This window comes from Zonotrichia leucophrys, chromosome 17 (genome assembly GCF_028769735.1).
Source record: "Zonotrichia leucophrys gambelii isolate GWCS_2022_RI chromosome 17, RI_Zleu_2.0, whole genome shotgun sequence".
NCBI classification, from domain to species: domain Eukaryota; kingdom Metazoa; phylum Chordata; class Aves; order Passeriformes; family Passerellidae; genus Zonotrichia; species Zonotrichia leucophrys.
Window position 1 is genome coordinate 9463305 of NC_088186.1, and position 24229 is coordinate 9487533.

General features: G+C 49.7%; 1 protein-coding gene across 10 annotated transcripts in view; it reads right to left on the reverse strand.

Moving 5' to 3' along the window:
- EHMT1 (euchromatic histone lysine methyltransferase 1) overlaps window positions 1–24229 on the reverse strand; it is a 123691-nt gene that overhangs the window by 34259 nt on the left and 65203 nt on the right. For 8 of the 10 annotated variants that reach the window (XM_064727575.1, XM_064727577.1, XM_064727582.1 and 5 more), the window contains exons 3-11: window positions 20800–21347; window positions 17734–17775; window positions 11399–11576; window positions 9513–9649; window positions 8590–8778; window positions 7882–7962; window positions 5380–5500; window positions 3544–3675; window positions 803–948 (exon numbers count right to left, since the gene is read on the reverse strand). In XM_064727575.1, coding sequence (XP_064583645.1) covers window positions 803–948; window positions 3544–3675; window positions 5380–5500; window positions 7882–7962; window positions 8590–8778; window positions 9513–9649; window positions 11399–11576; window positions 17734–17775; window positions 20800–21347 — 1574 coding nt within the window. The remainder of the gene's footprint in view (window positions 1–802; window positions 949–3543; window positions 3676–5379; window positions 5501–7881; window positions 7963–8589; window positions 8779–9512; window positions 9650–11398; window positions 11577–17733; window positions 17776–20799; window positions 21348–24229) is intronic. The other 2 variants (XM_064727583.1, XM_064727576.1) reach the window with 1 other exon arrangement.

A 24229-nucleotide genomic window follows, 5' to 3' on the forward strand; every position in this document is an offset into this window, starting at 1 on the left:
CAGAGCTGGTCTACAAACCTGATTATCCCTTTGTCCCTCCATCCACCCTTCTCCTGGGATCCTAGAGGAGAACTAGGGGTATTCTCACTCCTTGTGCTACCACTGGTGAGTGTGACAGTGCTGCAGTGAGGCTGAAGCTGAAGAGAAACCCAGTGAAAGGAGAATCCATCAAGAGCATTCCTGTCCTGCAGTTGTCCCTTTCCAGGTTGTGGAATGGAGTCACTTCTGCCACTCCCTTCCACACTTCTGGAACCAGCAGAGCCCAAGCAGCCTGGCTGTGACCCAAAGGCATCGAGTGCAATCCCTGTCAGACCTGGGTGGAAGCTTTGGGACAGAAAGAGAGGAGGACAGAGAAAGGCTGGGGCAGCAGAGCCATGCCAAGCTCCTGAACTCAACACCCGGCCACAGAAAGGTTTGCAGCAGGTCCTGCACAGTCAAGGGAAAGCAGCTCCAGTCCTTGAGTGGTTTTCTCCCTCTGCTGCAGGTTCCTGAATCTGAGCCTGAGGTGTGAATGTTACATCAACCCCATGCAGCCTCACAGGCCAGGACAAGCCCAGGAGAGGCACCCAGAGCCTCTCCCAGTGCAGGCTCAGAGCTGCTCCCTCCCCAGTGGCCTCACCCAGGGCTGGGACAGGCACACAGTGCTGGGGGACACGGACCCTGCCACTCCTCACACCAGTGGGTCCCAGCCTAGGCCCAGAGCCCCTGGGTGACCCCACACGTGCTCCTGGCACAGCTGTCACCCTGTCTGGCCTTGTCCTCAGCAGGAAAGGCTGTGGGGAGCTAAAGGACAGGCTCCTACCTCGTTGTCCACGCTCTCTGTGGCCATGCACTGGTTGTTGGCTAGGGTGGTGATCTCTCTGCTTTTGGGGGTTTCCATCCGACAGCTGCACAGGGGCACCTCCTGCAGACCATCCACTTCCATGGCTTCAGGGCCATTGGAGAGACCTGGGGCACAGAAAAACAGGGACTTAACTCCAGTTCTCTGCCAGGAGAAAGGATTCATTCCACCAACACCCTGTGACACCTTCCCATTCCATGTCAATGCTCTCCAGGCTTTAGCAGAGAGACCCTTCCACCCCAGCTGGAGTTTGCAAAAGCCTCCTGCACTTTTCCAAGTCCAGCCACACTCAGCTGGCTGTGCTGAAAGCAAGAGTGATAAGTTAAGATCAGTTTATTCTGAGAAAGCCTCAGAAAGGCCAAGCAATGAGGTGCAGGGTTTTATCAGCCTCTCTCTCCTCCTCACAACACTGGGCTCTGGCACGAGGAAATTTGCAGGAAACCACCCAGAGCTGGAAATTTGAATAGGCAGTGGAGTGATAAATAGAGATGATCAGGAAAGCACAAACTCCTCTTTGCAAAGGCTTATTACACAGATGGGAAAACAAAATTCCTGGGACTGTTTGGTGTCAGCCAACCACAAATTATTTACTTTGGAAAGAGAACAAACCAGGGAAAAGAAAGCAGCAAGATGCTCCAATGTTCTTTTCCTCATCTCCTCTGAGATGTTGAACATTTACAAACCTGTGGAAAGGTGGATGAGGGCTTTGGAGGGGGATCACTGTGGGAATATTCCTGTTCCTCTGGATTTAAATCAATCACTGGGTTACCCAGCATTGCCAAACTGGCCTAGTGACAAGGGGGGTGATTCCAGTCCTACCCTCCTCTTCCAGACCTGCACCAAACCATCTCTGCAATGTTTGCAGCACAGAATGCTTTGGCCTTGGGGATGCTTCACCCTGAAGCTTTCATCCCAAGCTTTCCCTGCCCACTGCTATGGATTGACTCACACTGAGAAAGAAGCTTGCTGCTATTTTTCAAGCCTTAGAATGGGAATGGAGAGCTCTCTTGCTGTGAGGTTTTGCAGTTTTTACTTCATCCCTGGGGGAGATTCCTCCTCAGCTTCCCCCAGAGCTCCCAGCCCGTGCCTCTGACCCTGCCAGCTGAGCACAAACCCTTTTCATCCCATCAGGAATTCCTTCAGCCAACAAGTTGCAAGCCCAAGCCTAGCAAAGGGATATTTCAAGACATACAAGGCCAGGGAAAGTCCTTGCTGTTTTCATGTAAAATCCTGTCAAGATCTTAAAGGTTTAAGAGTTTTCTCTGGGAGCACAAATCACAAAGCTCATTCCTCCTTCCGAGCTGTCACTTCCCTAATCTGTTTGACATCCAGAGGCTGTGGTGAAAGCATCCCTCATCCCTCCTGACCCTCCCTTGGTGGGGAAGGCTCCCACCCTCTCTTTGAAGTGCCTCTATCAAAGGAGCCAGACAAGCTTTGAGGGAGCAGTGGGGACAGACAGGCAGATCCAGCCAGGGGATGCTGGCTCTGAGGAGAGTTCAGCGCTGGGAGCAGCAGCTGGGGCTCTGCACCCAGGGCCCAGCACCAGCCCCTTCCCCTCCCAGGGCTGAACGAGCCATTCCTGAGGGAATCCAGTGGCAGCACTTCTGGGGGGATGCTGAATCAGCATATTTCAGGGAATGGAGGGAGGTGCTGAATGGGACAGGAGGGCTGGGGCAGTACCTGGGACCATTGGTGAGAGCATTCCTGAGCTAACCTGGAACTGGGATCCCATCTACAGCCTCACTCCATCCCAGCACCCTCCCTATCCTCACCCACATCCAAATCCACCCCTATTTCTATCCCAGCCCCATCTCTACTCTTATCCCCATCCCAGCCCCACCCCTATCCTCATGCTTATCCCCAGCCCAGCCCCATTCCCATCTCCTCCTCATTCTCATCCCAGCTGCATTCCTACCTCAGCCCCATCCCTGCCCTCATCCTCACCTCCAACCCAGCCCCATATCTATCCTCACCCCCAACCCAGCCCCATATCCATCCTCACCTCCAACCCAGCCCCATATCCATCCTCATCCCCAACCCAACCCCATATCTATCCTCACCCCCAACCCAGCCCCATATCCATCCTCATCCCCAACCCAGCCCCATATCTATCCTCATCCCCATCCCTATCCCAACACTCATCCCCGCTCCAGGCCTATCCTCCCCCTCATCTCGATCCCTAATTCCCATCCCGATCTCTAACCCCCCTCCCATCTCGATCCCTAATGCCCAATCCCTAATCCCCATCCCATCATGATTTCTAATACTCATTCCATCCTATCTCCAACCCTAATCCCCATCCTATCCTGATCCCTAACTCCCATCCCTTCCCATCCCGATCCCTAATGCCCATCCCTAACCCCCATCCCGATCCCGCTCCCGCCCCATTCCCGTTGCTCTGCGCGCTCTGTGGCCGCCAGGGGGCAGCCGGGGCCCCGAACGGCGCCACCCTCGGAACAAAGGGACCCCAAACCCGACCCCAAATCCAAACCCGACCCCAAATCCAAACCAGACCCCAAACCTGACTTCAAACACAGTTCCAACCCCAAACCTGGTCCCACATTTAAATTCAAGCCCAAACCCAGCCCTGACTCCAAACCCAGCCCCAATCCCAACCCCAAACCCAACCTCCACCCCAACCCAATCCCCACCTCCAACCCATCCCCAACCCCAAGCCCAGCCCAGCCCAGCCCAGCACTCACCTCCCGCAGGTGAGGAGAGGATCCCCTTCACCCGGAGGTCCAGGGAATCCAGGGACACCTCCATGTACTCCATGCTGTTCTCCTGGCTGGGGCCCTCCCTGCTGCCCAGCGAGGCTTTGTAGGCTTCAGCACCTGGATGGGAACAGGGGATTCACAAAAACCCCACAGGAACAGCCACCCCATGGCTGGGAGGCCCGGGCTGTGCAGGGTCCCTGTGGGAACCATGAGGGCAGAGCACAGGGAATGTGCCACCAACATCTGGGCATGGCTGGGCACTGCTCTGCTCACACTGAGTGCCACCTCCAGCCAGGCAGGGAACAAGGAAAGGGAATAAATGAGATGGGTTCAGCCTCAGCAAGGGCACAAGGAAGGGATGACTGGAGCACCCTCCTGTCCCCAGCTTGGTACACACTGGCCAGGCACAGCCAACTGCACCTCAGGAGGAGGATGGCACAGGTGACATCCAGCTGAGTGGGAGGGGAAACACAAAAAGTCAAGTTGTGCCTCCAAGTGGGCAGAGCTCTGCTGGGCAGGGATTGTGGGACAGGGAACTGTGTCTCTGCACTCCCTTGGCTTCGCTTTCTCTCCTGCTTGGCTTCTGCCAGTCCAGCTTGGCCAAGAGGGTTTGGTTACCCTTCCAGACCAGCTGAAGGGGCAGAAAACCAGCCTGCATGTGAAATGCAGAATTAGGTATTTGCTGTGACAGGGATCAAGGGTCCCTATGGCCTCCTGGGAGGAAGAGGAGGGAGCCAGGTGAGTGACAGAGCCCAGGCACAGAGCAGGGGCTGAAGAATGGTCAATTCACTCACAAGTACCAAAAAGCTGCTCATACAAAAATCACCTTTTTGCCCTGAACTAGCAAACCCAGAAGAATAAAAATAAACCCTTTGGTGGCAGTGGATGTATGACACCTCAGCAGTGAGGCTGAAGGCACAGCTGCACTTCCACCTTACCTCTCCCATGTTGCTACCTTTCCCAAGGAAGAAACATCACATCCTGCCTCTCCTCACCTCTCACCAGGGCTCATTGAGATCTTTTTTGGTGCTCAGTGACTCAGGACAAACAAGAGGGACCTTGAACAACACTCACACTTGGGATGGGCCCGAGGCAGCTCCTTCCTTGTGGTTCTTCCACAAGGAGCAAAGCCAAGCTGCACATTCCATTCAGCTGCACTAGCACTCACACAAAAGCAATGGAACACCACTCCAGGGTGGTTCTTCCTTTCCTTCTGCATCTAAACATCCTCCCTGGAGCTCATGGGACAGGAATCCACATGGACACATCACACAACCCCAGACTGCTTTGGGTGGGAAGGGACCTTAAAGCCCATCCCATTCCAAACTCTGCCATGGGCAGGGACACCTCCCACTGTCCCAGGCTGCTCCCAGCCCTGCCCAGCCTGGCCTTGGGCACTGCCAGGGATCCAGGGGCAGCCACAGCTGCTCTGGGCACCCTGTGCCAGGGCCTGCCCACCCTCACAGGGAACAATTCCTCCTGAATAGATAACATCAATTTCCTGTCTTTCAGTCTCAAACCATTCCCCCTTGTCCTATCACTATCTGCCCATATAAAATTCCTTTCCTCCTTTTTGTAAGCCCCACAAGGCCTTTTTTTGGATACTCCAAAATAAAGGGATTGATGAACAAAATAAAGCTCCTGCAGCATTCCAAGGACAAAGCCACGAGTTCTGCTGTGACAGTGACACCAGCAGCCCCTGCCAGTGAGGGCCAATTCACAGCCTGGCTCATCACACAGCCAGCCTTGGGAAGGAAGGGTGAGCCCAGGCCTCAGGTCCTTCCCTGGGGTGGAATTCAGGAACAAACCCCCATCCATTACCTAGCACACCTCCTTGTTTCTTTTTATTCCTCCGCCTCCTCTTGCGGGTGGGTTTCAGCCATGGACTGTCTGTCTTCCCTTTCCTCTTCAGCAGCTTCTTCTTGACGCTGGACTCGGAGCTCTGGGGAAGCAGAGAGGCCACGTGCACGTCAGGCATGGTGGCACCAGGGTCCCTCTGAGGAACAGCCCTCACCCAGCTCCAGCAGGGCTCTGAAACCAAGGGCTGCTAAGGTGCCTTTATAGCACTGCAAAGGAAACCCAGGCACACGTGGGGGTGGATTTCCTGTCAGCTCAGCAGGCCAGGCTGCACTTTCTCTTCCATGGAGGCCCTCACACCACGCTCATGAGCAGCACTGCAGGTGGGCAGGCACATGCACACTTCCAGCTTCTCCCAAAAATTAATTGTAGAATCACAGAATATCCTGAGTGGTAAGGGAGCCACAAAGAGCACCAAGTCCAGCTCCTGGTCTGTCACAGATATCTTTTCATTAAAATCTTTTCTTTAAGATTTTCCCTTCTAGGAAGCTGAGGCTCCAGAAAAAGAATGTAAACAATGGTTATCTGCTGCTGAAAAATGCAACAGGTGCACCTGTGATTAGCCCATGTTAGATGTGTATAGTTAATGGCCAATCAAGGACCGAGCTCTCTGGGACAGAATCAGAGAGAGCTCCTTTGTTATTCATTCCTTTTCTATTCTTAGCTTAGCCAGCCTTCTGAGAACTTTTCCTTCTTTTTAGTACAGTCATAATGTAATATATATCATAAAATAATAAATCAAACCTTCTAAACATGAGGTCAACATTCTCGTCTCTCTCTTCATCCTGCAACCCTTGCAAGCCCTGTGACACTGGTCCTGCACAAACACCTCACCCTGTCCCTCAGAGGGTTGTCCCAACGCTTCTTGAGCTCTGGCAGTTGGGTTTTCAAACTCAAATATTCGTGTTTCTCCACAAAAAACCCACTTTGCACTTGAAGGGCCACCTGGCAGGGCTGGAGTGGACCCAGGGGAACTGAGCTCCAGAGCAGCAGAGCAGCCCCTGAGCCAGGCACAGCACAGACCAGTCATGCAGCAAATACTCAGCCACATGTATGAATCTCAACAGACTTGGGGTTTTGGTTTCAAAAAATTCACAGTTGTCTGGGGTGGGGTTTCAAAGTCAACATCAGAACAGGAATCAGGCACCCCAACCCTGCCAGGGTTTAATGCATCAATCATAAAATTCATGTTCAGACTGAAACTGTCATCTCCTGATGCTTATCCAGCTGCCAGCAAAGCCTTGGAAAACTTCCTGGTACCACTACCAGCAGCTGGATCAGGCTCTGCCTCCACAGGCAGCTGTGCCAGGCCCTGCTGTCCCAGTGAGGGAACACGTGGAGCTGAGCCCTGGCTCTCCAGGGTGTCTGTGCTGCCCCAAAATCCCTGAGTGTGGGCCTAGCTCTACCCCAACTGCATCACTCTGCTCGTGGGGGAGAGGTTTGTGTGAGAGCCAGTCCTGTCTGGGAGCTGAGTGATTCAGCAGAGCTCCAACCTCTGTCCAGGACATGGAGATCCCACCTGGGAGTGTGGGTGTGAGTCCCAGCCCAAGCCATGGACAACAGACTGGCCTGAGCCACCCAAAGCAGAGCCAGGCTGCCCAGCCAGCCCCTGCTCCTCCTGGGCTGCTGCAGGGTCAGAGCGTGGGGAACGAGACCCTGAAGAGCTCCAGGGATTCCCTTGGTGTGTTCTGTGAGCATGATTCCACCTTCAGCTCAACACATCAAAAATTTCCTCAACTCTTTCTGAAGAGTTGGGTGTCTGAAATGCTGGCTCCTCAGCCTGAGAGGCTATGGAAGGAGAGTTTTTAAGGAAAGGGGAAGGAGGCAGGCAGAGACTTCAATGAACAACCTAAATTTAAAAATGACCAGGTTCTCTTCACCAACCGTCTAAAAATAAAAAGTAGAAATCCCCAGCAGCTGCTGAAAGTCCTGACCTGTTGCTGTACGACCAAGGTCCCAGGGAGAGTATCTGTCTGTCTGTCTGTCTGTCTGAGTGCTGTTTGTCTCCCTGGCAAGAACTGCTCACCAGGAACATTGAATTTAGGCCGTGGGCTGGGCCAGTGGATCTGGGAACAACCCCACCCCAGCAGAAGTTGGGGTTGGAGATAAAGCTTTGCTGGCTCCTACCCGGTGCCAACAGTGCATCTGAGGAACTCAGGCACCCTTAAACACCTCTGCTAACATTCAAATGATTAAAAGCAGTCAACACCTCATTGAAAACAACAAAAGCCCATTAGTTAGCATCAGAATGTAATTAATTGTGCCACGGATCAGGGTTAAGCACCTTGTGGAAAACAATACTCTGTGTGTGGGTGGTTTCAGAGAATGAGTTTTGTCAAGGAGACTTGAAACTGCACCGCTTTGGCTTTGCTCTCTCTCTCTCTCTCTTTCTGGCAGCAGTGCAAAGGGGAAAAATTATTATCAACAGGCCACGGGCTGAAAAACACATTTAGCAGCCCAGCTTACCAAGTCAGACTCGTCTCCATCCTCCTCCTCCTCCCCTGATTCTACAGACTCTTGCTCTTCCTCAGACTCGCCATCATCGATCTGCAGCCACCATTTGCCCAGGAACAGAATGGGTCAGTCAGGTCGGGTCTCCCAAACAGAGCATCCCCCACACCCCTGGTGATCCCAGCAGAGCATCCCCCACCATCCTGCTGTGCCCACACACACCAGAGCACCCCAGCCCCAAGCTGCACATGCACCGAGCCCAGTGAGCTCCAACCACATCATGGAACATCCGTGGGGATGACAGAGGGAGAAAAAAATAATCAACTCCAGAATAAAGTTTTCCAACTAAATTTCAACTTCTTTGATAATCCCGAACCAGCCTCATGCCTGAACTCTGTATCAAAATTTGGGGGAAAAAAAGCAATTGGATTATTTAAGTGCTTTCCCAAGCAAGGCTTGGGGAAGATGTTTCCTATTGGTTCAGGAAATCCCAGAACTACACAAGGCTGTGGTTCTGCAGAGTGGATCCCAGAACTGTGTAGGGCTGGAACTGCGGGGGAGGTGGGGAGACCCTCACAGGTGCAATGGGAAATGGTCACAAAGGGCCTTTCTACCATTGCTGCCATCTTGCAGGTGAAAATCCCTAGAAATTGCTTCAATCCACGCCCCTCCATCCCTGCCACCCCATGCTGCTCCCCAGCCCCAGCAGGGCACAGGAATCACCTTCCTGGCGTTGTCTGCGTCGGACGCGCTGTCCTTGGAGGTCCTGTTGTCATCCCCAGGGAACATGGCTGCCTGATCTGCTCCATGATCATCTTCCTCTTCCAAATCATCCGAGTCCTCCTCCTCAGAGTCCACATCTATGCTCTCCCCGTTCACGTGGGGGCTGCCATCCCCCAGCTCCTTGTCACTCTGCAGGTCACCCAAGCACACGAGACACAAAGACAACATCAATTCCTGAGATCCATCCCAGATTCTCCTCTGTGCTTGGAGTCTAAAGCTGGCTCTGTGTCCCTCCAGAGCTCCTGTCATTGTCACCTCACCCTGCTGGACCTGGGGACCACAAGGAGTCACTGCAGACTCACATGGTTAGGGGAGGAGAACCCCATTGAAGCATGGAGGGATGCAGGAAGGTTTCTAGGGAATGGAAAGGGAAGTTACATCAAATTGGGATTTTCATATCACTCCTTGAAATCCCAGCACTGTTCTCCTTGAATTCTAAGACCAAAACTTCAGGGCACAGCTCGCAGCAAAAGCAGAATTTCATCAGGAGTGAGTCCATGTCTAAACTTTTATAAGTAACCAAGTGTTTTTCTGTACAGCCTCAGACATCAACATGAGATCTTGAGGACCAAAACAAAAGGGGCATGCCTGAAATCTCTCCAGTTGCCCAGGACTCACAGGACAGAAGGGGAACATTCATTGGAAAAGGTTTGTTTAGCAACTGGTACCTGAACAGCCCCTCTGGAACAGTCATTCCCAAAGCAGCAAGGCAGCTGCTGCCAGAGGGAAGAGGAGACTCAGAAGGGAAAATGTTGATCCCAACAAGCCAGGACAACCCTGCACCTCCACATGGGTTTGGTGTCCAAAACAAGGGACATGGAAATGACAACAAACACCTGCAGTGGGCTCAGTGCTGCCCTTACCTTGGCACCCACAGAGGAATGAGTTATGCTCTTGAACATCTCTATCATTGTTCTCTGTTTTAACACTTTGGTCTTTTTCTTGGGAACCAGGCTATAGGTTCCCATTCTCCGCTTTTTCTTCCGAGATACTGCAGCAGCTGCAAGAGAGGAGCAGAGGGAACCCAAAGTTTGCTCAGGAATGAAAAGAAGGGACAGAGAGCAGGGGAGAGGGACTGGGGACAAGGGATGACATGACAGGACACAGGGAATGGCTCCCACTGCCAGAGGGCAGGGCTGGATGGGATATTGGGAATTGGGAATTGTTCCCTGTGAGGGTGGGTAGGCCCTGGCACAGGGTGCCCACCCTGGATCCCTGGCAGTGCCCAAGGCCAGAAATAAATTTAAAATCTTCAACAGGCTGCCAAACAACTGCTACATGTGAGTTTTTTCATGGCAATTTTGCTAAAAGTTTTTTTAAATAAAATTAAGTCTCGTGCAGTAAGGATTTATTTAAAGGCATATGCAGTAATGATTTATTCAGAGGCATTTGCAGCAATGGTAAAAAATAACAAGAATTCCCAGAAAGGGGTGAAAAGATCTCTGATGTGTATAAAAATATTGCATCTAAGGATTCCAATAAAAAGGATCAGCACAAATTTTTAAGTCAGTTTTCTCACCACCTTTCCTGGTTCTCAGTTAAATAAAACAGGCACATCTTTGCTATTCTTATTAAACAGGTTTCACCCGCAGTTTGAGAGAAGCACTGAGAGCAGAATGCCATGCAAAGGAAACTCCAGGATGCAGTTGGAGCTCCCTGTGCTCACATGTTGTGGGCTACAGGCTGGGCAGGGCTGGGAGCACCTGGGACAGTGGGAGGTGTCCCTGCCATGGCAGGGCTGGCACTGGGTGGGATTTAAGGTCCCTTCCAACCCAAACCTTCTGGGATTCTATGAAACCACACCTGAGGGCACAACCTGGGAAAACTTCCCAGTCCAAGAGATTTATTCACAAGTCAAGCAGAAGATGACACACGGATGTGCAGACAGACAGACACCTTCATGCCAGGGCTGCCCAAACCCTGAGTGCCCTCTGCACACTCCTTCTGGCCCCTCCATCAGCACACACAGCAGCAAATTCTTAAATTATCCTGTATTTGGCAGTGCTGCTGGTGTTGTAGGAGGCTGAATGGAATCCAATTGCTCAAATTGAGACTGCAAGGCCAACAATCCCGACTGACAATGGAAGCAATCTGACAGTAACTGAAGAACACACAGGGAAAAGGCACCTTACATAAAGAGCTGTTTGCCATTTCACCTCATTTCACACCTCCTATGGAAGTCTGTTTGATTCCTTTCACTTCTTTGATTGGGTCTTAATTTGTTAAGTCTCCCTCTTGGCCTTCTAATCAAAGCAGCCATGGCAGCTCCCTGCCTGCTGCTGACTGAGGTGAGTGCACAGCACAGGGATGCTCGGTGCAGGCTCTTTTAGGAACTGCCAGCTTCAGCACCACTGGTATTGTTTGCACTTGCACAGCCTGTTCCTTGGAAGCAGGAAGTTTTTTCCTCTTCCACGGTAATGAAATTTCACCAGAATTTATGAAGAGACCGCTTAAAAAATTCTGTGAACCCAATTAATTTTATTTATAAGGCTGTAATTCTTGGTAAGCAGCTGTGGAGATATTCAAAGCCCTACAGAACTGATAGAAACCTCTTCAGAACATCCCAGAGGAAAAGGGATCAAAGTGTCTCCTCTAAGAAAAGGAATAAAAAGGGAAGGGAACCCTGGAGGAGACTGAGTGGCAAAAAGGTATTAACAGACTTTTAACCTCCTCATCTCCCTCTCAGCCCCACAGCTTTGGGAGGTGGGAGCTGCTCAGGATTCCAACATTCCAGCCCTTCCCTCTTTACCTGTCTGTGCCTTGGTGGTGGCCACATAGCTCTGGTTCTGAGGTAGTGACTGGTGAAGGCCCGGGAGAGAGGGCAACGCCAACGGCTTCACAAAGTCCAGCATGTTCTCAAACTCCTTCTCCTTGGACTCCTTCTGATCTCTGCTGTCTCTCCCATCTTTGGGGTCTTTACTTGCATGCTGGAAAACAAAAAGGCAAATTAAATTGAGTTTTTGGATTGAAGAATTTTAAAAAAATAGGAAATTATTGAATTAATTTCTCTTGACCAAAATCTCTTTTATTTGAGGGCAGGAGGAGCGCATTCCCAGCAGGAGCACACAGATCAGGGGGCTTTGCCCAAGCACTGCCAGCCTGGCTGAAGGCTGTGCAGGTGACAGGTAGTGACAGAGGCAGTGACAAAGAGCAGGCTCTGTTTGCACAGCTCTGGGTGCCTCTGGAGAAGAGGAACCAACTCAAGCACAGCACTTGTTCCCTGTGACACCAAACAAGCTCAGCAACATCCTGCAGAGCTGTTCTAGAGGAGCAGGCAGCAAAGGAAAGGGATTTTCCTTTTGGACAGCACCTGGCACCACTGAGCCTCAGCAAAGGCTCCCCTCTAGCCCAGCACACACCAAGCACAGCCAAAGCAGCTCCTTCCTTGACACTGAGCTGTCCAAGCTCCCCTTAACCCCCTGTTCCCACTCCAGCCCCCAGGCAGGCTCCAGGCTCCTGCTTTGCAAACCAAAGGGATTTTAGAGTTGTTCCTGCAGCTCCTCCCAGGCACCACAGCCACTCACACCTGCTCTGATGTGAGCCTGTACCCAAGACAAAGTCAAATCCTGCACCTCTGGTTATGAAAGAAGGGTTCCTACAGCTCCACAGAGAATCATTTAGGTTGGACAAGACCTTTAAGGTCACCAAGTCCAACCATTAACCCAGCAGGGCCAAGTCCACCCTCAGCCATGTCCCTGAGTGCCATTTCTCAGCTTTTGATGTTGCTTCAATGTTTTCCTCCTCTAATTTAGGAAACAATCCCCTTCCTGTGTGTCTAACTCCATTTTCTGTACCCTAAAAGCCTCAGACAGAGAGGTCCAGACTGTGTTTGTGTTTCCTTTTTCCATCTGTGTTTATTCTTTCAACAGCCATGGCTTGGTTTGATGGTGCTTTAATTCCTGTGCCTTTTGTGTCAAGTGTGCCAAAGGAAAGCCAAGGGCAGGGCAAGGCCCCTCAATCCAGCTCACTGAAACATTTTCCTGTCCCAGCCCAGCAAGGAGGTGCCTGGTGAGACAAGGAAACACATGGAGGAATGAAACAAAGCCCCTGCTGCTCCTTGTGTGCCACAGGGTCAGCAGACATTGGGGTGGCAGCTGCCTCTGCTGGGCCATTTTACACTGGATTTACCCTCTGCTTTATCCCACTGCATCCAGCTGGGCAGCAGGCAGGGCTGGCAGAGCTGCTCCAGCAAAACAAGAGAAAAAGCAGCAGAACACAAGGAAAGACTGGGAGAATTGGGATTGCTCAGCCTGGAAAGGAGAAGGCTCTGGGGAGACCCCACTGTGGCCTAACAGTACCTGCAGGAGCTACAAGAAAGAGAGAAACTCTTCACAAGGGCACAGGACAAGGGAATGGCTTCACAATGAAAAGGAGTGGGGTTAGATGGGATATTGGGAATTGTTCCCTGGGATGGCGGGCAGGCCCTGGCATTGGGAATTAGGAATTATTCCCTGGCACAGGTGCCCAGAGCAGCTGTGGCTGCCCCTGGATCCCTGGCAGTGCCCAAGGCCAGGCTGGGCAGGGCTGGGAGCAGCCTGGGACAGTGGGAGGTGTCCCTGCCATGGCAGGGCTGGCACTGGATGGAATTTAAGGTCCTTTCCAACCCAAACCATTCCATGATTGTAAGGTTTAAGTGCTGCCCCACTTGCAGAGAACTCTTCTTTACAGGACTGGTGAAGCAAGAGCTGAAAAAGCCCCGCAGAAAGAGGAATGCAGGCAGAAGCAAGGCTGGAATAAAAAGCAGGAAGCAATAAAAGCACTCAGGTTCAGGCAGGCAGCCCCAGCCACTGCTCTGCAGCAATGTGACCTTGGGAACAAACAGGGAAGAGGCTGATTCCCCTCATTAGGCTGTGCCACGTGTGTGGTGCTGGCAGAGGCAGGCCCAGCAAAGCCCTAATGATAATCAGAAATGACCCACAGCAAAAGGCCATCAAAGTGCCAATGATTCCTGCAGCAAGCCCATAACTTATGGCTCAATTGCCACAGCTTTTCTAAAAGGGCAGCAAGTCTTGGATTAAGGATTTCAAAGATGACAAATCCACCATAGCCTTTGATATGTTGTTCCAATGCTTAATTGCTCTCACTGTCAAATAATTAAATGCATTATGTTTTTGCAACTAAATTAAAAAGCCCTGTCTCATCAGAACCTCTCACTCCCAGGAGACACTTATGGACCAACTTCTTTTTTTTTTTCTTTTTAAACTTTTCTCTTCAATAATTGTAATAAAATGAGCAAATTAATTTGCCATAGGATCATTTTCTGGATCACCCTGAGTCTGCTCCCAGTTGTTCTACCCCTTAAAAAATGCACGTCAGGAGTGCAGGGCACAGGATGCCAAGAATAGTCTCAACAATACTATTTATACCTCTTAAAAGTCCTGAGTTTATAGATCTAAAGGTTAACAGTAACTCTTGGCTACACAATTATTCTGAGAATTCCCAAGTCCCCTGATATATCCAATGCTTTCCATTTCTAACTTAAAATTAGAAAAATGAGCTTGGGACAGGCAGATCTGACACAAGTGTGAACAAGGGCTGCATTTTTTGTCCTTTAAGAGCAAGTTTTTGCAACTGGTCTCTAATAAAAGGTGCTGTTACTCCCAAACACCAGGAATTCACACTCAGGCCATGCCAGGCTGCTTGGAAGAACACAATCCAGTGTTTAAATTTAAAAGTATTATGTTATTAGTTTAGGGTTTGTCTCTGCCTCTATAATTACAACAGAGAAATAAATTTAAAATCTTCAACAGGCTGCAGAACAACTGCTAAATGTGAGGTTTTTCATGGCAATTCTGCTAAAAAGTTTTTTTTTAACTCAAATTAAGTCTCATGGAAGAGAGATACTTGAAGATACTTAAAGATTTACTTGGAGGCACATGCAGCAATGGTAAAAAAAACAAGAATACCAAGAATTCCCAGAAAGGAGTGAAGAGATTTCTTGTGTTTATAAAAATATTACATCTAAGGATTGTAATAAAAAGGATCAGCACAAATTTTTAAGTCAGTTTTCTCACCACCTTTCCTTGTTCTCAGCTACATAAAACAATCACATTTTTGCTATTCTTATTAAACAGGTTTTACCCACAGTTTGAGAGAAGCAGAAGGAAACTCCAGGATACAGTTTGAGCTCCCTGTGCTCACATGTGGGCCACTGGAGGCCAAGAAAGGGCCATAAATGAGACAGAAAAAGAAATACAACACCAACATCTTCATTTCTTGCAGCTTCTCATGTGGTATCAGCTTTGTGTAGTGAATAGTGAAGAATTTGGGCAGATATTCCAGCATTTCTAGCAATGCCTGGAAACAGCAAAAATGGGAATCACCACTATGTGCAACCCCACTGTGAGAAATACAGCCAAGAAAATGGGCTAGATTGGGGCAAGAACAGGATATTTGATGTGTTTACAAAAATTAAACTCAAGTGCTGTCTACATTTTAACAGGATCAACCACATTCTATTATTGCCACTGAAGTCCCCGACAGCAGCAGGGGGAAGTTATTAAAATGGCAAAAGACAGAATATCCTCAGTTGTTTTGGTTTTTCCCTGAAAGCAAAACTCCAGAACAAACCACGCTCAGTAATGAACCCTTGTGTTGGCTCTATAAACTCCACAGGACATTTTTCCCACTGCCCAGCATTTAAAGGGTCTTTCCATCCCTAAAACCAACAAGATGGGAAAGAAACCAGAGTGTTGGTGGAAGGACACAGGCACAGGTCCTGCCTGGGAGCAGGGAGCTCTAAGCACTGCAGAAAGGCTCCTGATGCCTGAAACCACCTCAGGCTGAGATTGTGGGCTCCCTTAGTCCTGTGCTCTGCAGGACTCCCATCTCCAGCACACAACCCAGAGCCAACAGGGCAGGAGCAGTGAGCTGAGCAGCCCTGCCACAGGGAACAGGGCAGCTGGATGGAGAGCTCTGCCTCCCCATCCACCAGCAACAGGGTCAGGAGATTTGTACCAAGGCACTGCCTTTGAAGAGCACAAAGCAGCAGCTCCCAGGGGGATCTGCCTCTAACAACTGGTGAGTGGTGGTTAAGCAAGAAATATCAGTCTGCTATAAAAAATTGATCACAAGCAGATGATAGTGCCTGTAGGAGCTGTAGTGGTGCTGCTCTGCCTTTGCTGCTGCAGGATTGTGGTTTTCACTGCTGAATTTCAGCAGCCTGATCAAGCCTCACCTTGGAGCAACAAGCCTGCAAGGCTTTGGTCTTAGTCTAGATCAGATTAATGATCTGCTGATTAATACGTGCCCATTAGAGGGGGGATTATATGGTGACTTGATTACAATTGCACTGATCTGAATGCAGTCACATTCCTACATAAAAACATGATTTAGGCAGCCAGGTAGACTGAGCTGAAGTGAAGATGTGGTCCCAAACCTGCACTAAAAGTGTTTCTGAAGCAGAGCACTGAGGGGTGTGGATCTCATCCTGTCCCCTCCTGCACCAAACTGCCCCAAGGCAAGGGAGTATCACACATCAGTCAAAACGAAACAGGGAGCCCAGGGCAGATGTGCCACCAGGGCTCCTGACCCCCCCAAACCCCTCTGCTGGGGCCAGGGCCGTTATTTCTGTGGGCTGTGGTCAGAGCTGGGGCAGCACCTCCAGCAGCAGCAGTTCAATGTCAGGTTAAAGCCCTGCACAACAGCCTGCACTCTCACTTCCCTCTGCAGCAACCCCTCTGTCTGAGGAGCCCAGCGGCAGCACTGTCACTCCTGAAGGAGGTTCCCCATCAGGGAAGGCTCTGGAGGGGCCCTGAGGAGCAGCTGAGGGCTCTGGGGTTGTTCAGCTGGAGCAGAGTGAGGGCAGAGCTCCCCGGGGCTGCAGCTCCTCCCGAGGGGCAGCTCCATCTCTGCTCTGGGACAGGGACAGCAGCCAGGGCACGGCTGGGGCTGGGCCAGGGCAGCTCAGGCTGGAGCTCAGGGCAAGGCTCTGCCCCCAGAGGGTGCTGGCACTGCCCAGGCTGCCCAGGGAATGGGCACGGCCCCGAGGCTGCCAGAGCTCCAGGAGCCTTTGGGCAGCGCTGCCAGGGGTGCCCAGGCTGGGGCTGCTGGGGGGGCTGGGCAGGGACAGGAGGGGGATTTGATGATCCTGGTGGGTCCCTCCAGCTCAGGATTTCTGTGATTCCATGATATTTATCTCTGCCCAACCTCACACACACCAATTTCACTCTTTCAGTCCAGTGGAGCACACCTGGATACCCCTCTGGAGAGGGTCCTTCTGAGTCCTCCCCAAGGACACAATATCCCCATTATCACCACCCCCATCAGGCCCTGCCCTTTTTGCTTTATGTTTCCTGCACATGGGAGGGTCAGAGCTTGCTGAGCAATCCCAGACCCCTGCAAGAGACGGCCACAGGGTGTTCTCCAGGCCAGAGGCTCCTGCAGCACAGCAGCACCACAAAGGAGGCAGTTTAAAAGCTCTGGGATCAGGTATTTAATGGCAATGCTACTGAAGGGAATAGTTTGATGAACATTGGTGGAAAGACCTACATGAGCAAAGCATCTCCTGCTCCAAGCTCTTCCTCCCTGCCCACATGGTCTCCCCCAGTTAAACTGGCACCTGCATTTTGGGGACACACTGTGAATCAGGCCAAAACACCCATTTAAAGGATTTTTGCACTATTTCCTGACCCAGTCCTCTGCACAGCATAAAAAATACCACCAGAGACACACACCCCAAACTCCAGCCCTGTGGTCACCACGGAAAGGAAACACAACTTGGGGTTCCCAGTTCACCCATCTGCTCCTCCTGTCTCCAAGCAACTCTAGGATGCCCTCACCACCTTTCCCATCCTTTATCCCTTGTGTTTTACTGAAGTTCAGCTCAGCAGCTGGTTCCCAAGCAGGAGGAGCCTTCTCCCAGCACAGCACACACACACAGACACACACTTGCCTTTCAGTCTGCTGCCTGGCCCTGCAAACTTTTGGGTTCTTAACAGGGCTGTAAAATGGATTAGCAGTGAAAGAAAGATCTTTCCAAAAGGGCAGTGCTTGTGTTACTGCTCTGTTCAGAAGGAGAGCAGAAATTATGTTCTCTGCTCAAAAACCACCTTAACATGCGACAGCATCAATTAAAATTGTCACCTGTTTCAGATTCAGCTTCGATCCCAATTCAGGAAGCAACTCCTAAACAGAGAAAAAGCTGGTTAAATTGGTGAGAAAATTCTCTCCTTCCTTTCAGAGACCAATTCACATGTGCAGGAAAAGGTTACCAAGGTCCCCTGACACCTATTGGATTACACAAAACAATTTCTTGGCCCCAGTGGGTTTCTGCAGGAGCCAGGGGGAACAAATGTTCACACTTTGCAGGCAGCAAAACACCTTCCTCCCCTCCTCCTCCTCCTCCCAGGCAGAACAGTTCTGCAAGAACAGTTTCACCAAGAAAACAGCAATGCCCTAAAAAATACTAACCAAGCAAATTCCTGTGTCCTGCAATATCAGTTCCTGGGTGATTTCCACAATTTATTTCCCAGGATACAGCACCTGATTTCACAGAGGTTTTTTAAGGGGAGAAGGTGTGAAGGTTGGTACAGGAAAAGCTCCTGAGCTGAGGAGCCTCCTCTAAGCAGCTCAACAAAGAAATAATTGGGACAGAAAAATGACAGCTTAGCAAGGACTCTGCTGCTCCAAAGAAAATAGCATGTAAATTCCAGAGACAATGGGGAAAAATGAGGTAGTAATTATCAGGAAGGCTGAACACACAGATGTTTCATTGTCTTGCAGAACTGAGATCAGATCTTGGGTTCCCATTCAGCTGCAGAGGCTTGAGCAGAGAACATGGGAACAGCCTCTTCTCACCACCCTTCCTGGGAATGTTGCTTCTCTCCCTATTTTAAGCCCAAGGCAAATGCCCAGAGGAGCTGAGGACAGGCTATGCACTTTCCAGAGCAGCCCAACAAGTGCAGGCTTTGGTTTTTTGAAGCTGCTTTTGTCGTGTGAGCAAAGAAGGACCAGCAGCCCCATCCCAGTGAGCTGTCCCAGCACTCCCAGAGCTCCCAAACACCCCATGCCACTTCCCAGACACAAACCTTGAAGCCCACGGGGTTAAATGGAAATATTTTTCTGATATATCATAAAATATGAATGAGGGAAACACTCCCTCCCTACCCAGCGGTCACCTTTAGGAGGGAATTGTCTCTTTCAATTGCTCAGCCCCATGGAATCTCTCTCTGCTAAATCCCACCAGGGTCTGGGGGTTTGCCCAGCCTAATTCCAGTGCAGAACAGGGGGCTGGAGGCTGCAAAGCCTTCCCTGGGTGGGAGACACCCTGATGGGAGCTGGATGGCAGCTGGGCTTCCCTGTGCCAGTCAGAAACACAGGCAGGGTGAGAGCAGAGAACTCAACCACAGCCAGGGCAAGGCAGAGGGGAATGAGGGCTCAGGGGGACAGGCAGCTGCGGCTCCTGCCCCTCTCCTGAGCCTGGTGCCCACAGCTTTGGCATCCTGCCGTGCCCTTGGCACTCCCAGCTGCTCCCAGAGGCACAGGTGGTGCCACAGCCACGGCACCTTCCCCCATCTGGGGCTGGCCAGGTGCCACCCTCTCTTTCCCCTTTCTCCTCTCTCTTTCCCTGCTCCAGACCACAGGCACTCCCAGCTTTGAGCCTTTCACACCTCACACTGCCGTGCTGAGATGAGGGGACATCTGAGGGCCCTGTGGATCTGCAGGATCACAGCATCCATGCATTGCACAGACCTTGACAAAGCTGCAGCAGCTTCCATGCATTTCTGGGAATGATCCCATGGCTCCCCCTTCCCAGTCTCCCTCCACCCTCAGACACAGCACAAGGAGAGGATCCAGCTCACTGTAGTCATATAAAGCATCACAGGGATGAAAACTGCTTACAGTGGAGCTCTGCCTGTTGCAGGATCTATTCCCTACTTCTGGCAAAGAACCAAAAAAAGAACCAAACTTGTCAATAACCACGACAAAGAGAGGCCCATTTCTGTCCTCCACACTGTGACATGAATGCACCAAATGACATCTCCTTATGCCTCCAAAAAAAAGCAAGGCTCTGCTTTATTAAGTGATGGTAAATCCACCCTAAGGATCCTGGAGAGAACATTTCCCAATGACATGGAGAGAAAACATCATCTCTTTTAGCCCTATAACGATTCCTACAGCAAAGCAATCAAGCTGCCTCACAGATCAGCTCCTTGACAGCTTCTGAGCTTGGGAGGAGCCTCAAGTTTTCATGCTAGGCTTAATTTCCTTTGGGTTGACCTCAGAAAAAATCTAATTTGTTTCACAAGCAGCTCTGGATGTCAGCAGAGGCTGATGAGCAATAGAGCCATGAGAGAAAGGCCATTTAGTGTCTCACACAGATCTGCTGGAGGAGGCAATTGATCAATTATATATTTAGAAATACATTGGGGATGGGAGCTGGTGTTGCCATGTGACCAACTACTTCAACATTTCTGTCTGGAGGAAGAGAAAAAAATAAAATAAAATAAAATAAAATAAAATAAAATAAAATAAAATAAAATAAAATAAAATAAAATAAAATAAAATAAAATAAAATAAAATAAAATAAAATAAAATAAAATAAAATAAAATAAAATAAAATAAAATAAAATAAAATAACTAAATATAGATATAGATATCGATATAGATATAGATATCTATATAAAAATATAGCTAAAATATCAATATAAATATAGATTTATATATCTATATAAATATATAAATTAATATATTTTTCTATACATATAAAATTGTGCATATTATGAAATTATACATTAATTATAATATTATATTTTAAATAAAGTATAATATAGAATATATAGATTAAAAATATAATATAGACAAGAAATATATTTTTATTTATATATCTATATAAAACATAGATAAACTATCTTGATAAAAATAAAAATAAGATTAAAATTAAATTTAAATTTAAATTTAAATTTAATTAAAAATAAAATTAAAATAAAAATTAAAATAAAAATAAAATAAAAATAAAATAAAAATTAAAATAAAAATTTAAATTAAAATAAAACAAAAACTAAACCAAAAATAATAAAACCACCAATCCACTCAGCAGGCAAGCTCTGAACACCACGTGTTGCCATGCAGCCAGGTACCCCCCAGGCCCCCAGAGAAAGCCAAGAGCAAGCCCAGCAGCAGCAGCTCTGTGCTGGGCAGGTACATTACCAGGCTGGGGGTGGGTTTAGGCATTGTCTTCCGTGCTCTGTGCACCTTGACTTCAGCATTAGCAGCAGGGCCTTTTTTAGCATCCGTGTCCTTGCTGCCCTCCCCGAGCTTGCTTGGCATCGTGGCTTGGAGCTGGGCAAAGGACCCCACAGTCCTGCCTTTGCCTGCTCCTCCAGGCAGGGTTTTTGCAGCATGGCCAGTGAGAGAAGCAAAGCTGGTAGTCCTTAGAGGCTGCTCCTGTGCCATCTGCTTGGTTAGGATATATCCATTGCTCCCTGTGACAGAAGTCTGTGTGAAGTCATTTGCTTTCAGATGGTTTTGCTTCCCAGGCTCGCTGTCCGAAATGCCATTTTCTGCTATCCTATTTAATTTAGTAGAAGAGTCCTGCTGGCTCACTTTCGTGTTGTCCTGAGTGTTTTTCGCTGGGTTTGGGTGGCCCCCACCCTCGCTGTGCTCACAGGAACCGTTGGTTTCACCATCTACTGCCATTTTTGGTTCCCCCACTTGCTTTTCTGTAGCGCTTTCATCTGCAGCCATGGCATTAAACCCTGCAGGGAGAGGGAGGAAGAGAGGAGAAAAGGGTCACAAGTGGGTTGAAACTCCAAGGTTGAAACTCCCAAGCTGTACTCCAAGCACAGCTACTCACAGTGTAAGAGCCGCCATGCCTGATGTAAATCACAGAATCCCAGAATATTCAGGGTTGGGAAAGACCTCCAAGATATCCAACCATGGATCAACCACCACCACATCAATTAAAGCACAGTTTTAGTTGTCAGGCTGTTCCCTCACCCACCTGCCCAGCCCTCCTGGCTCCTCACACAGTGACATTTCAGGTGGTGGCCCAGGTGACAGCAGTCACTCCCACTTGCCTGAGTTGCAGATGTGGCCATTTATTCCCAACAATGGATTTTTCAAGGTAAATATTATCTCTGGCTTTTCCAATAACTGCATTTATTGCACCATATGTCAACACCTCACCTGGCAAACAAAACTCTGCCCCATCTTGCATCCGGATCTCTGCAAAGCCCTTCCCAAAGCCAGTCTGACACAGAAAAGCTTTGCTGGGCTGTCCCAGGGAGCTTTTATGGCTCTCACACGGCCCAGCAGCCAAATGTCATCCCCAAAAGTGAACCCCATCAGGGCTCTGCTGCTACAGGAACATCCCAAGGAATAACTCCTGGCTATCCCAGCTCTCCTGGGAATGTTCTTCAGTGGGAATTGGCTCTTTCAGCACAACAAAGCACAACAGGTCCAGGATTCATGGTGTCATTTCAGAGGGAACAGCAGGAGTAAACACAGGAATGAAGTGTGGTAAATGCATTTTTAGACTGAAATAATTCTATGATTCAAATGCAGCAAGGTTTTTGCAGCCTGACAAAGCTCACACACAACAATGCCCACATAAAACAAACATTTCCAACATTTCCCTGCTCCTCCATCAATGACTTTATCCCACCAAAGATTTCAAATCCAAGCTGAAAAATCCAACTAGGAATGTCACATACTTGCAGAAAAAGTTTCTGACATGACAACCCAGCAGCTCCCCAGGCATCCAGGAGTGATAACAATTCCCTGGCATGCTCAGAGCAATGATTACATCAACCTGCTGTTGGGGATTCCTTGGCTTGTTTTCCTTCCAGAGAGCAGACAGTTATGAAAAGCAACACGAGAAGTACAGGGAGAGCTCTGTCAGAGCAGGGGGGATTGGTTCAAACCAGCTCCCATCAAAGCAATTTTCACCTACAGGATCCAGAGAACCTGGAGGAACAGCCAGACCACTGGGTACCAGCTCCTCATTTCACACTGCCCTCAGAGCACAAACAGCAAGGAGAACATTCTGAACACCATTCTGAACAACATTCTGAATCCCAAAATCAAGGCTGGAAAAACTCCCAAGAGCATCGAGTCCAACCTGTGACCGATCCCTACCCTGTCACCCAGCCCAGAGCCCTGAGTGCCACCTCCAGGTGTTCCTTGGACACCTCCAGGGATGGGGACTCCAAACCTCCCTGAGCAGCCCCTTCCAATGAAGAAATTCCAACCTGAGCCTCCCCCTGAGGCCGTTCCCTCTGCTCCTGTCCCTGTTCCTGAGGGCAGAGCCCGACCCCCCGGCTGTCCCCTCCTGTCAGGAGCTGTGCAGAGCCACAAGGGCCCCCTGAGCCTCCTTTGCTCCAGGCTGAGCCCCTGCCCAGCTCCCTCAGCTGCCTCACAAATGTCACTTATGAGCTGGCAAGAACCTGGTGCCAGGCTAACTCATGGAGGACCACCAGGACCCTGGGATGACAAGCCCAGTGTGCCTGAAGCAGCTCCCTGCAAAGGGCAGCAGGGAGGAGACCCAGCACCACCCAGCTCACCAGAATAGCTCTTCCCAAAACCCACCCAAATTCTCTTTCCATTTTCATTGGGAAAATAAAAATATCTCACTTTTTCTACCCTTTTTTAATGCATTTGTTTAGTTCATCTTAATCATGGAATCACAGAATATCCTGAGCTGGAAAGGAGCACCAGGATCATCAATCCAGCCCAGCCCCTGCACAGATCCTCCACCAACCCCACCCTGGGCATCCCTGGCAGCTCCTGGAGCTCTGGCAGCCTCAGGGCCGTGCCAGCACCCTCTGGGGGAAGAACCTTTCCTGATATTTGATATCTCTTCCCAATGTGTTGACCTGGAAGATTTGGGTACAACTCCTGCCCAAACAGCACTGGCAGCTCTAGATTCTAAAAGTGATGCATTCCAGTATCTCAAACAACATTATTATTCCTTAAACTTTCTGATTTTTTGTGCCCATCTGAGATTTAAAGACATTTCCAGCAAACTGAAAGCCTTCTCAGGCCTGGTCAGTACATGTGAAGCATTCAATCCAAGCCCTGGCTGGACACCTGGTCAGTGCTGGACTCACACCAGGCTCTCAAAGGTCTCCTGGAACATCTCACCCCTCCAGCCTCAGCCTGCCCATCCATTAAGAGGGGACAGCCCCTCTGATGCTCCTGATTTCCAGCTGAAAGCCACAGATGTTGGGCACAAAGCATCTTTGCAGATGTGTCTGGAAGTCTCTCCAAACCCTGAGCGGTCTCTGTGGCCATTTTTCCTGCTGAGGAAAAACTGCACTAAGAGATCCATCCCCCCGCATTCCAGGAAACCCAGCCTGGGATTGCCTCCCACATGGGCTCTGCTGGCTCACAGCCTCCAGAGAGAGCCCCAGAACACCCAAAAATTGCTCCCCAGGGCTCTCTGGAGCACACAGAGACACAAACCTCACCTGCAGGAGCAGTGACTGAGGGTTCCCCAAGCAGGATTTGAATTTATCACCTCCACCTGCTCCCTCTCACACCACCCAGACCTCCCTGAGCACAGAAACAGGCACAAGGGTTTGGTTTTGATAGCAAAAACTCTGGGAGAAGATAAAGTGGGGTTTTTTTTCTGTTTTAT